Raw genomic sequence first — 12,093 nt, 5'->3', positions numbered from 1 at the left:
AGAAGTAGGAAAGGTTATGACAAGCACAAACCATTTGTCCCAAACAAGATAAATGAGAAAAAATTAGAGGCACACAGATAGCTCATAGAAATCAATTGAAGTCGAGTAGAAAATCAACAGCGTATTATTTTTCCCTCGACCATTTTCTTGAGTCCTTTGTGCGTTGTGGCAAATGACAAAGGAGCAATTATGAGGAGCACCCTGGAATGTAGAGAAGGAGCCACAGGACCACGGTTAAGATTGGGATTTTAATAGAGAGGCAGAAGTCTCAAAAGAAGTGCTGAGAAATCAAGCGAACTGTGATGAAATTTAAACAAAATCGTGATTACCAATTGGCAAGGTGTCTTCGCAATTGAGAGCTCTATTATGAGAGGGCATTTTCTGGTAAATGTTCAGGGAAGAGAACAATTGAAGACTTTTGACCCACAACACGTTCGATTGGCATTGATTGTGGTAAATGAATTAAGGGTTTGAAAATAATCTTAGTTTTAAAATAAAAATATATGGTTTCCGAAAACTATAGGCATATTTCAAAAAAGAAATACGTTGTGGCTAACAAAAACGTCATACTCTTTTGTACATTTGGAACCGGAAAAAAGGAGTTTCTCAACTAATAACCCATACTTAACTCCTAAGAAAACAATAACTCCTCTTTTGAGTAAGCAACCGGAAGCAAAATGAGTTTTCCAACATTAATCTCCCTCAACTTGACCTCAGGACCGCACCGCAGCCACAGGATATATGCGCATCCACATATGTATGCACAGACCGCAGAGCCAAAATCCAGCGTCCAGAATCCAGTCCCGAAAACCTGAAAACATGCACCATATCCGTTGCTGGCTGTCATGGCCGATTGAACAAACAGCTAAGCCCAAATGCTAATCCTTTTTTCCATTTTTTCATGGTTTCGTTCGGTGAGTTTGAGGTCCTGCATTTGTGCAGCTGTTGCTAGGAAAATTACTTTTTTTCGTGTATTTGGAAGGGACAAATCCACTGATCCACTTTGCGTACAGTAGCAGCCGCCTCCGTTGTTTTGACAAAATGTTTTTGTGGAGTGCCATTGACTTTGGTAGCAGTCGGTAGTTTGTTAACTGCAACTGCAGCCCGCATTTACCTGACAAATGATGATGACAACTTCCGCTCCTGGCTAAAACCCTCAGCCCTCCCAGCACATATTTTAATTTTCGAAACAATCCAGCAAAACAAAATACGAGAAAATCAGGGGACACGCCAAAGTCGAACGGAACACGCCGAGAGTTTTCCTGTCCGGCCACGTTAAGAGGATTACGTCCGGTCGGAATGCGAGTGTGTGGGGTAAAACTCGCAATTTTTATGAATATGGAAAAGCCGCTTTAGACGGCAGTGGAAATAATAACAAACTAACGAAACTTCAAACAAAAACATGGCAACGAAGGAGTTAGGATGGGCGAAAATGTTATTAGAGCTGAGCAACGATTACATAACCGAAAACCAATTTGAAAAGAAATTGTTTCAGAAAAAAATGGGGGTGTACTGTGTGAGATAAAGCTTAGCTCATTTGGAGCAGGTAAAATCAAAGGAATTCGTCAACGAAAAATGGGAAAAACATTCAAAATTAGTGAACATAATGTTTAGTAAAAGAAAATAACGATCTGAAAATATAGTTGTATTTTTCCATTTATTTAAAAGAGAGTTACAGCAATGGAGTGCATCTAATGAAACCTTGTATCCTATTTAAAATATTAAAAAAGTTCATATTCGCTTTTTGACAGTGGAAATAAGTTTTCAACAGTAAGATACGTAAACAAGGCCTACAAATAAAAAAGGTTTTAATAGTTTTTATTTGTAAAAAACTTTTTAATTAAAAAGTCTTAAGATAATGTCAATGTTCTTTGTGCATATGAAAACCTTAAAAAAATTTTATTCTTTACCTATGTCAACCATTGAGATACATTTCAATCACTCAAAACTCATATGTCACCCCTTTTTATGTAAATTTACCAAATCTGATCTTTTTTCCTGCTTCTTATTTATGGAATCTCATCTCCCACATGAATATTTACCCAGCCCATCCTCCAGTAGCTCTCCTTCCACGCAATGGTATGCAATATCCAAAGTTGTCGTATTCCCCCTGCATTAATTAGTCTCGCTCTTTGCCAATTTGTCACAGAGCCCGATGTCAATGCGCTGGCAATGTGAGGGCGAGATCTTGGACTCCACCCCCGGAGACACCCCCTTTCGAAGGTCTTAAAGTCTTAGCCAGAGGGACTTTAAGTTTTGGCGCCCATAAATATGCCATAAAACTATTTGAACGGTCTACTAGATAAAGGGGGCGGACAGTCTTTGAGCAAGTGTAGCAAACAACCAAAACAACCACCAGACGACTTCTGGGACTACCAACTAGATGGATACTCCTCTCTCCGGCCCATAACAAAGTTAATAATAATAAAGCAGGGGCGGAGAAGTCAGGGGCACGCCCCAGACAAAGTCCCCGCCAAATACGATTACAATTTGTTACACTTACGCAGCACAAAAGTCGTCAGCCACCCCGCACCGTCCCATACCATTCCCAAGTCCATCTTTCCGTGGAGTTGGGACGCCAAACAGTCGCCAGTTGTTTCGTCTTTCGTCTTGTGGTTATACAAATCTCCAGACTGGCATCAAAGGCAGCACCAGTAAGTAGAACCAGAAGCATCGCAACCTGACCAAAGAAATGCCCAAACGAATGTCCGCATAAATCAGAGCATAGTTTGGTTCTGAGACAAAAAGGGGGAAGCTGCCGCATCGGCTGCCCAAGGGGATGTTTCCGTCTAATCAAAATCAAAGCAAAGGGGAACGCAACACTGAGGAAAAATCATAGTTTATTTCACATTCAAGGTTACCTTATTTCATTACGGATTAAGGTTAAGCTCTTGTTCTTCACTTTCTTAATAAAAATATTAATAATGATTCAAAATTTAAAAAATGTACTCTAAGCTCAAAATTATTTGTATTTACTGCTCTTTGTTCTTTAAGGCATTTTGAAAAATGCTAAACTAAGAACCAAATTATTTGATAATAAACTGTATGAGTGAGTATATATTTACATACGATTCTAAAAATGAATATTAATATGTGTTAAAATAACTTTTTTTTTATTTCAAAATATCTTATCAACACATTTTTTTTTAGTTTCTCTTCAAATTGTAAATGTCTTATATTAAATACAGTTATTTAATTTAAACACTCTCCTAAATTGTTTTGAAATATTTCTCATTTCCCTCCGTGCTTTGTATTTTTCCGTGTAAAACCATTTTGAAACTCTCCAAGGAAATTCGAAAAGGGCAAAGGGGAAAGACACTCCCCGAGAACAGTGCACACTCTCGCTCGGCGATCAGCCGATGCCAATTAATTTATCAAAGTCAGTGCAGTCAGGGAAGAACCATCCTCAAGACAAGGCCACTGGGAATTAAACGACAATGAACGATCCCCATTCATTGGGTTATTAATACAGCACACTCTACGCAAGATCATCGGGGAATCGATTCCGGAAGCGGCTGCAGTTGCCATCGACATTTCTTTCTTCCCATTCTCCTCTTGTTTTCCGAACCCACTCAGGTAAACTCATCTGACTTTTATTAATTACAACTAGATTTTTATTTATAAACAACAAATTGTTCACAATTTATCAAATTGGCTTAGTGATGCATTCGTGTATATACACCTATATGGATATTTGTATAATTATCAACATTTCGACGTTTCCCCGTTCAAAAACGATCGCTATATTTGAGCTTCTGCCATCCAGCCCTTTGACGCTTCATTTCCCGGTAGCTGTTGGGCAGTCCATAGAAAAAGTATATGGATAGTCCTAGGCGATTACAGAACCGATTAGCTTACGTATTTGGAGGTATCTTGGGCATGCACTTAGTTTTGACGTTTATAATACCACTTCATTTAATACTTTACGGACTAGTCTTGAGTTGGCTAATCATGCGTGTTAATTTATGTGGGATTGCGAGGGGTAAGGATTAAGACTGGGATCTTGTCTATATGTTTGTTATATATATTATCTTTAACTGTAACTTTTCGTTAGTTATCACTTAACTCATTCTTAGTTAATTTAGCAACTGTATATCAATCAGTTTATCGTTAAAGTAATATATAATGTTCTTTCTTTGCTAAAGCTTCCGTTCCATAAAACTATAATTTTATAAAAGAACTCAAAAATATTTTCATTTACCGAAAGAAAATATTCCACTTGTTAGGAACTCTTTACCATTTCTTTCTTTATCATTTGACTTTCAACAATTAACGAGGAACCCCTTCTAGTCACCTCCTTTGTTCCCTGCAATCCACCTGGTGCTTTTCATCTAGGATTGCTTGCATCGCATACTAACTACTGACTAGTAACTACTTGTAACTAAAGCTACGTTAGATATGTACAAGACGGGCTGCATTTGCATTCCGATTGACATGCAGAACTTAACTACTTTTAACTGGGGGAAAATGGCACCCTCTTTGGTTTCACCAGGGTGTTTGGATGGCTTGGTTGCTTGGGGGTCCGTGATATACATTGGGCGTATACATGGGTATAGAGCCCCTCAGCTCTCCACCTCCTCGACCTCTATGTAGGTGGACTGCGGACGTTGGCGACGCACCAAGTCCGGATGTTGTTGGGTTCGGTGCGAGGGACCCCGCTGCAATATGGCCTCCAATTTGGCTTTGAATGGCAGCGGCTTCGACTCCGGTTGCTCGCCAGGATCCGGACGCGTCTCCGGCTGCAAATCCGGCGGCAGGAGCGCCGGGTTCTTGGCATCCACGATGGCCTGCCGACTCAAACTGGGTCGCTGTTTGCGCAAACTAATGCTGTTGATGGTCTTGTACAGCACCGGATCGAATTTCGGTGGACGCGGTATGTTGTTGCTGGTGGCACCTGGAACTGCAACTGCCACAACTGCAATGGCAACTGGAACCGGGGTCTTTGAGGGGCTTCCTGGAGTGGTGGGCACTTCGGTGAGGACCTCATCAGCATTACCAGTCTCATTATGGTCGATTTTCAGCTCACTGATGGCCTTGAGCATTAGGCGACGCACATCGGTTTCGCTTTTCGATTGCTTTAGCAGCGGCCTTGCTTTGGGCTCCTCCACCGGGGCCTCCACCCCCTGCTCCTCCTCCTCGGACCTCTTGGCCACCCCCCTCACCTGGTGGGCATTGCCATTCATAATGATGTGGCTTAAGCGGTCTTTAAACTTGGCCGAATGCAGGGGATCCTCAACGGCGGAGGCCTGGGATTTGAGGGAAGTCTGCGAGGGTAGACGTTGCCGCATAAAAACAGGCGTACGGTCCTCCGATTCCTTTTCAGATTGGACGTCCCCCTCCGAATTATCCTCTTTCACCACGACAACCTCTTTGGACTTAACTCTCTCCAACTGTTCGTAGAAAGCCTCGCTATTGAACAGCTCCTCGAGCATTTGATGGGCCACCAGTTTGCACTCTTCATATTTACTCAGCTTTAGGGGATTACCACTTGGGACCTCGTCATCATCGCTGCTGCTGTGAACGGTGGCCACGATGACGGTTTCTATGACACTCGGATACATCTCGGAGTCCATGCTGAAGTGCCGCTCGAAAATCAGCTGCTGCTGGAGGTCCAGCTCCTGCTGACTCTGCTGTGTTTCCTCGGCATCCAGGACATCGTCCAACATGGCTATCACCGACTGCTCATCCTCCCGCGAAGGGGACTCAGGGTCGGAGCCCAAAGTGGCAGTGGAATTCTCACTCTTGGTATCCTCCACATAGAACACCTTGCCATTCGCATGCTTAACCTCGATTAGGTCCTCGCCCACATCACTTAGGTTCTGAATCTGATTCAAACTGCTGCAGGGACTCTTCTTCAGCTGCGTTTCCAGGGTCAAAACACTCTCCTTGGAGATGCAGTGATACTCCTGCTCTCGACTTTCCTGCAACCCCTTCAGCGCCTTGTAGAAGGCCCATCTTTCGGGATTTCTCTTCTGTGGATTCTTGCAATCATACAGATACCAGCATGCAAGGAATACGGGAATACCTAGGACATTTAAGTTAGTTGATGCCGCATGCATTATTTTCTACCACATGCAAAGGGATTATTAATGTGGAACTCGACTCACCCACAATCATCCAGACCCCGAAACGTATCCACGTCCAACTGTCCAGCTGTAGCATTAGATATATGTTGATAAAGATACTGATGGCCGGGACAACCGGTACAAAAGGCACTCGGAATAGCCTCCGACGAGCTTCTCTGGGCTGGAGGCAAATGAGTAGGATCACCAGGAACATCAGCAGGACTAGGACAGCTAGGAGTGTCAAGGCCCAGATCTCTTTAGAGGCAATCAAATGGTGGGCCTGCATTATCAACACCCCTATTCCCAAGGAAATCAGGCCTGAAGGGTATAGATTAGTATATAAGTAATATTAAAAATTGCTATTACTTATACTCACAAAAAAGTGTAGCCAACACTCCCACGATCCTCGAGGATATCGCATTTGGTTCCTGGATGCGATGGACATTGAATAGCTGTGTGCAAACCGAACCCAAAGTAAATCGCTCGGAACTCGAGGTCAAAGAAGTGGTTTCCGAGGCCCTAACTTCCCTCTGTCCTGGATTCTCCTCCACCTCACAATAGTCCATATACCGGAGAAGCATTATCGATAAGGCCACAACGCTGTAGGCCAACAGAGTGCCGATGGAGAGCAGGCTGACCAACTGGGCCAAATCAAAGAGTCCAGCGATTGCGGCCGTGAAAAGAGCTGCCACAATGGATCCAGTGACTGGGACTCGGAATCTCGGACTTACCTTGCCCAGAAATCTAAACAGAAGGCCATCCTGGGCCATCGAGTACATCACCCTGGGCAGTGGAAACAGGGCTCCAAAGAGGCTCGCCATCAGACCCACCAAACCACCAACGGTGACTATCCACATGGCCACTGGCCAACCAACGTATTCGAAGGCATATGGCAGTGGTGCGTTGGCATCTTGGAGATAATATGGCAGCATCAGTGTTAGTACAGTGGACACTCCGAAATAGCACAAGAAGATGATCAGCAGCGAGAGCAGGATGGACTTCGGAATGTTTTTCCGAGGATTCCGGACCTCTTCTCCAGTGGTGGCGATGCAATCGAATCCTACGAAGCCAAAAAAGCAGGTGGCAGCTCCACGTAGAGTACCCTCGAATCCAAAGGGGAAAAAACCCCCTGCTCCGATGGTAGAATTCGTACTGACAGTACTCGGATCCACCGTCCAGTTGGAGAAGTCGGCTGGGAATCGAAAAACAACAATCAATTAATTAAGAAAACATAATCGGAAATCAGGGTGACTATCTTTAATCAAGATTGCTCTATTACGTTGTTTAAACACTCTTGAAATTACTGAGCTGGAAATTTTCTGTTTTCTTGCTCGGTTTTCTATCAAGTTATAGATATGAATTCGTAGAATCAAGTTAACCATCATGTTATTGAATTATATAGGATACATTACTATTATCTGTTTATAAAGGTTTTTTGAATCATTAGATTTATTTCAATTTTACATAGTTCCGTTATAGTTTAGTTTAGTTTAGTTTTTCCGGGAAAACTTGTGTTGATAATTATGTAAAACTCCTACGAATTTCGCAATAACAAATTTCTGTCACTCCCCCGTTACGCATATGTGATTAATTTAAATACACTTACCTTTTATTGCGCCAGCAATTATGACGAATCCCAGAATGAATATATTCAGGCAGGTGACAAAATTGTTAGCCATTGTTGATGTCTCCACACCAAAGGCAAGTGCCACTAGCATATTAAAGATTATATTAGTCATTAATGAAACAAACCAAAGATAACTTTCCCTTACCTCCAAAAACCACGACTAAGCCAAAGGCCAAAAAGTCAAAATAACTGCCAAGAAAACTGACATTCATGGGAGCCACCTCGGCAAATGTGTTCTTCAAGGTATCATTCAGCAAGGAGTCCAGGTACAGGCTGATACCCCTACATACACTTGCCGTGCCAATGACATATTCCAAAATGAGATTCCAGCCAATGACAAAGGCCACAAATTCCCCAATGCAGACATAACTATAAACATAGGCCGATCCCGCCTTTGGAACTCGAGCGCCGAACTCCGCATAGCAAACTCCTGTAGGAAAACGAATTTGTATCATAAATATTAATGGGATATTACAGTATTAGAGTTTAATAAAAAAAATATTTTAATATCGAAGAACATAACTTTGTAGGGAAATTTAAATTCATATACACGAACTGACTTAATAATACAAATTCTATCCTTTTATTGAAGGGACAAATGTAGTTATTTTTACCAATTTTGATCAATATTCAATCTATTCAAACAAAGTGAAATGCGTAATAATATATCGCTGTTTGAGTGTACACTTTAATGAGTTTGCACTGTTGCTACAATCGAACTTACCCGCCAGCAGTGAAGCCAACGCGGCGATGGCAAACGATATCATCACCGAGGGACCCGCCTGATCCTTGGCTATCTGTCCGGCCAGCACATAGACCCCCGCTCCCAGGGTCGATCCCACTCCCAGGGCCGTGAGATCCCATAGTCCCAGCACTCGGTTCAGCTTCGACTCCCCCTCGCTGCCGTCGGCTTGGAGATTCTTGCGCCGGGTGAGAACCTTCCAGGGCGAGAATTGCCGAACCATTTCGCCGTATCTCTATCTCTCGTTTTTGGGGAAAGTTCAATAAACCTTGGGATTCTGGAAAGGAAAAAATTGCAGGTTCGCTAAGTCGCTTTCTGGGGTTTAGCCAAGATCATAATGCACTTCGATCCACGTATTGTCTTATCTTGTGACGCCGTCCGATTGTATAATGCAAATAATTGAGCTCAAATTGTAATCGTAAATGGCGAGGCTATTGTGAGCTGCGAGTCTGAACTCGATTGCTCCACTTAGAATTGGGTATAGGTAATCTATATGTTGGGAGTGCTGTGTGGGAAGGTTTCGGTGGCGGAGAAGTTGTAATGGAAAAGTTTTCAGAGGCGCCTTTCTATAGAAAGTTTTATGAAGGGGAGGGCATCAATAAAAGTACACATATACAAATAATTCACAACAATTTTACTTTTAAGGAAGAAGTGATTTATTAGTTTGTAATGTCTCAGAAAATAAGTTAAACCCACATAAATATGAAACGATATAGGAAAGCTTTAAACGAGCATCTCATTTTTGAAACACCAAAGTCGATGCGCCAAATTGCAGAACCAATGCAATACATCTCCTGATATTTTTTTTAGCTTAAAACTAATCTCACATCTTTTTCAAAATCAGCCTTGTAAATCTATATCTGGCATTAATCATTATTTTCATATTTTTTTCAACGGGTGACTAACCAAAGCACCCACACCTTATCCCAGAAGAAATACTCCACACTTTGATAAGAATCAGATGCTCAAGTTTTTACCTATAATATCTTTTGCAACTTTGTTTGCCTTTCTATTATTAACTTTATAATTCGTTTGCTCTAAGATAATTAAGTGGGTCTAGGTGAGTCCGCCGGTCTTGTCGAATGAAAAATTATGCTGTATTTATATAATTATGGTAAACTTGATACTTAACTCACCGACTTTGAAACAGTTTTCTTCACGCTTCTGTTCGATTCCTATTGCAGTTGCTGCTCCAGTGCACTCAGTGCAAATATGTTTGCTTTGTTCGGTTCTTATTAATGAATTGAAAGTCTATTATTGATTTCCGCTCACACAAAACAATATAAAACGGACAACAAAAGTGTGACTGGCATACTTGGCGATCTGGGAGCGTCTGTCTGCAGGCTGTTGGTGTCGTATTACATCCGCGAATTCTTCGCGTACTCCTCCTAAGATAAGACCACCAGGCCGGCGAGCCGAACTGGAACCTCCTCCTCAGCCCGACGAGAGAGATAGGTAGCCATGGGCGAAGAGAGTGGGCTACACGGCGAAAAAAGTCTACCTAAAACTGGAGGCGTATACATAAATATTACAACAAATGTTAAAACAAAATACTGAATCGTTAATATATTTTCAAGCAATAAGAAAAAATTGTATTTTGTAATAAAATCAATATCATAGATTAAACGCCAACATATTAAGCAAACAACAGACAATAGAAAATTAAAAGTAAACAATAAAGTTATCTTGAAAAATGTTCTTAGAGTACCCTCTGTATTTGCTTTAACTCACAACTATTTAAAAATAATCAAAATGGTACACTTTTTCCGCCTAGAATTTTTCGAAAACTATACAAATTCTTTTAAGGTAATAATTAGTTTTGTAAAGCCACAAATCTTACAAAATGTATTTATTTTAATTCATTTTAAGTCGGATATATGTTTGATCTGGATGTACAACAGTTGAAAAATTTAACAATTTATTTTATATAGCATGAAAAAAAATTGCAAATTTTTATTGCTATCAAAAATGTTAAATACTTTCTGGTCATTACTTATAGCAAATTGATTTGGGTTAACACTGATTATCATTTTTATTTGTTTGTTATTATTGTTCAATTAAATATATCTTGAATATATCATCCTTTATACAAATATAGATTTTACTCAATGGTTATTTCTCTCAGTGCACACCCGAAGCAAAACTGATAAGAGACGAAGGCGACTTGAAGTCGTCTGGATTTAGGAAGATAAGGTGCGATTCGGGGGATCGGATGGAGGGCTACTGAGATGATCTGGGTTGTAATTAGAGCGAATACGAAAAAAATTAGCAGGTGTGCGAGGGGGAGGGGCCGCAGAACGAGGGAGAGGGCCTGAATCACACTGTGTGACGTCGCATATTGCTGCTGTGTTTTTGATGTTGCTGCTGTGATATTGCTGCTGCTGCTCGATGTTGTTGCTGGTTTTCCGACTTTCGGTTTTATGATCTTTGCGATAGCGAAACAACAGATTTTTGTTTTGTTTTTTTGCCGCCCCTACAAGGCAATTTCAGAACTGTGTTATTTATGTTGTTTTTGATAACGTTGTTTGTATTCACGTTTTTACTTCATTTCCGATCTGCCGTTTTTCGGCTTTAGATTTGAACATTCATACTTTTCTCCCGCTTGTCTCGCTATCTCTCTTGCGCACCGTATCGCTCTCTCTTTCGCACTGTCGCACAGCTCGGTTGTTGACGGTTTCGGTGTATAACGTTAACTGAAAGTGTAAGATAATATTCTGGCCCCATATATAGAGAGAGCGCTACGAGAACTGGCCGTCTATATGGTGGAATGCAATAGTAATATCGCACAGACGAACACAATTATAAATGCTTTCTGCTCGTCTTCCTACTGTTATTGTTTTTGGTCTAGATGTTGTAGCTTTTATTGTCGTTAGCTGTCGAGTGTAAATTTGTAGATTTTATGGAGTGGTTAAGTCGGTTGATAGCACGGATGCGCTTTATTTGAAGACTTGATTTGGAGTTCTGAAAATACACCAATTTATTATATACTTATATTTGGTATTTATTGGGTTTATTTAAAAATTAAATAGAATCAATAATGCAAAAATTCATACGTAGACCCACCTTATAAGCCTTATCTGGGTGAAATCTACAATTACGTAAACTCGGGCCATATAAGAAGGTGAATGAATGGCTTGATTTCATAATTCCAGATATGATTTGCTGATACGAGATAAGCCGATTAAACAAATCTGGTTTGATTGCACTGTTCAGGTGTACGTATTCTCTTCAAAGAGAAGAGAAGTTTAGCTTATTATCCATAGCATTTCTGACTTTTCCATTTGCAAATTCCACACTTCCACTGACAAATTCATTTCGCCATATTAAATTCATTTGTAAACGAATGCAAGCATTAGCAGCTGTTTAACTATCTACAAACTGATTAGAAACATTGTTAAACCAAACCCAATTTTTATTAAGTTTATTATCACGTGTCTATTACTCACTATATTTGTTTGTATGCTTTAGGTACTTTAAAGTGTAAAGTTTCATTTCAAACTGAATCATAATCTTGACATTGATGATTTATTGAGATTATTTTTTATTGTAATTTATAAATAAATAGATTAATAACGCTAAACACTTTTGGGAACAAGAAAAATGAGAATTTTGAATTGCATTTTAGAAAAAAATTTTAACTTTGCTATACCGATTTACTC

The 12,093-nt window shown here is 40.6% G+C and overlaps 1 protein-coding gene across 5 annotated transcripts; it reads right to left on the bottom strand.

The window, feature by feature from the left end:
• Positions 1–3,598: 3,598 nt before the first annotated feature.
• Positions 3,599–11,150, bottom strand: LOC119553840 (cationic amino acid transporter 2). Of its 5 annotated transcripts, none has more exons than XM_037864483.1 (9): positions 11,026–11,150; positions 9,728–9,941; positions 9,571–9,665; positions 8,417–8,711; positions 7,838–8,122; positions 7,672–7,776; positions 6,442–7,257; positions 6,108–6,383; positions 3,687–6,025 (listed from the first exon to the last, which is right to left on the bottom strand). In XM_037864483.1, exons 4-9 carry the CDS (start codon positions 8,655–8,657, stop codon positions 4,563–4,565), a joined length of 3,186 nt encoding a protein of 1,061 aa, XP_037720411.1. In that variant the 5' UTR covers positions 8,658–8,711; positions 9,571–9,665; positions 9,728–9,941; positions 11,026–11,150; the 3' UTR covers positions 3,687–4,562. The 5 variants fall into 5 exon arrangements, with proteins under 5 accessions (XP_037720412.1, XP_037720411.1, XP_037720410.1 ...); XM_037864482.1 differs by having other exon boundaries at positions 9,750–9,941; XM_037864484.1 differs by having other exon boundaries at positions 3,599–3,829; positions 9,571–9,941.
• Positions 11,151–12,093: the final 943 nt, after the last annotated feature.

This window comes from Drosophila subpulchrella, chromosome 3L (genome assembly GCF_014743375.2).
Source record: "Drosophila subpulchrella strain 33 F10 #4 breed RU33 chromosome 3L, RU_Dsub_v1.1 Primary Assembly, whole genome shotgun sequence".
NCBI lineage: Eukaryota > Metazoa > Arthropoda > Insecta > Diptera > Drosophilidae > Drosophila > Drosophila subpulchrella.
This window is presented reverse-complemented; position numbering and strand designations above follow the sequence as displayed.

Excerpts from the sequence above, each read along its gene's own strand:
- LOC119553840 (XM_037864483.1), bottom strand. The coding sequence starts at position 8,657 with ATGGTTCGGCAATTCTCGCCCTGGAAGGTTCTCACCCGGCGCAAGAAT. Across the intron at positions 7,258-7,671 it reads AATTGCTGGCGCAATAAAAG|CCGACTTCTCCAACTGGACG; the intron begins GTAAGTGTATTT and ends TTCGATTCCCAG. Across the intron at positions 6,026-6,107 it reads CGGGGTCTGGATGATTGTGG|GTATTCCCGTATTCCTTGCA; the intron begins GTGAGTCGAGTT and ends TAAATGTCCTAG.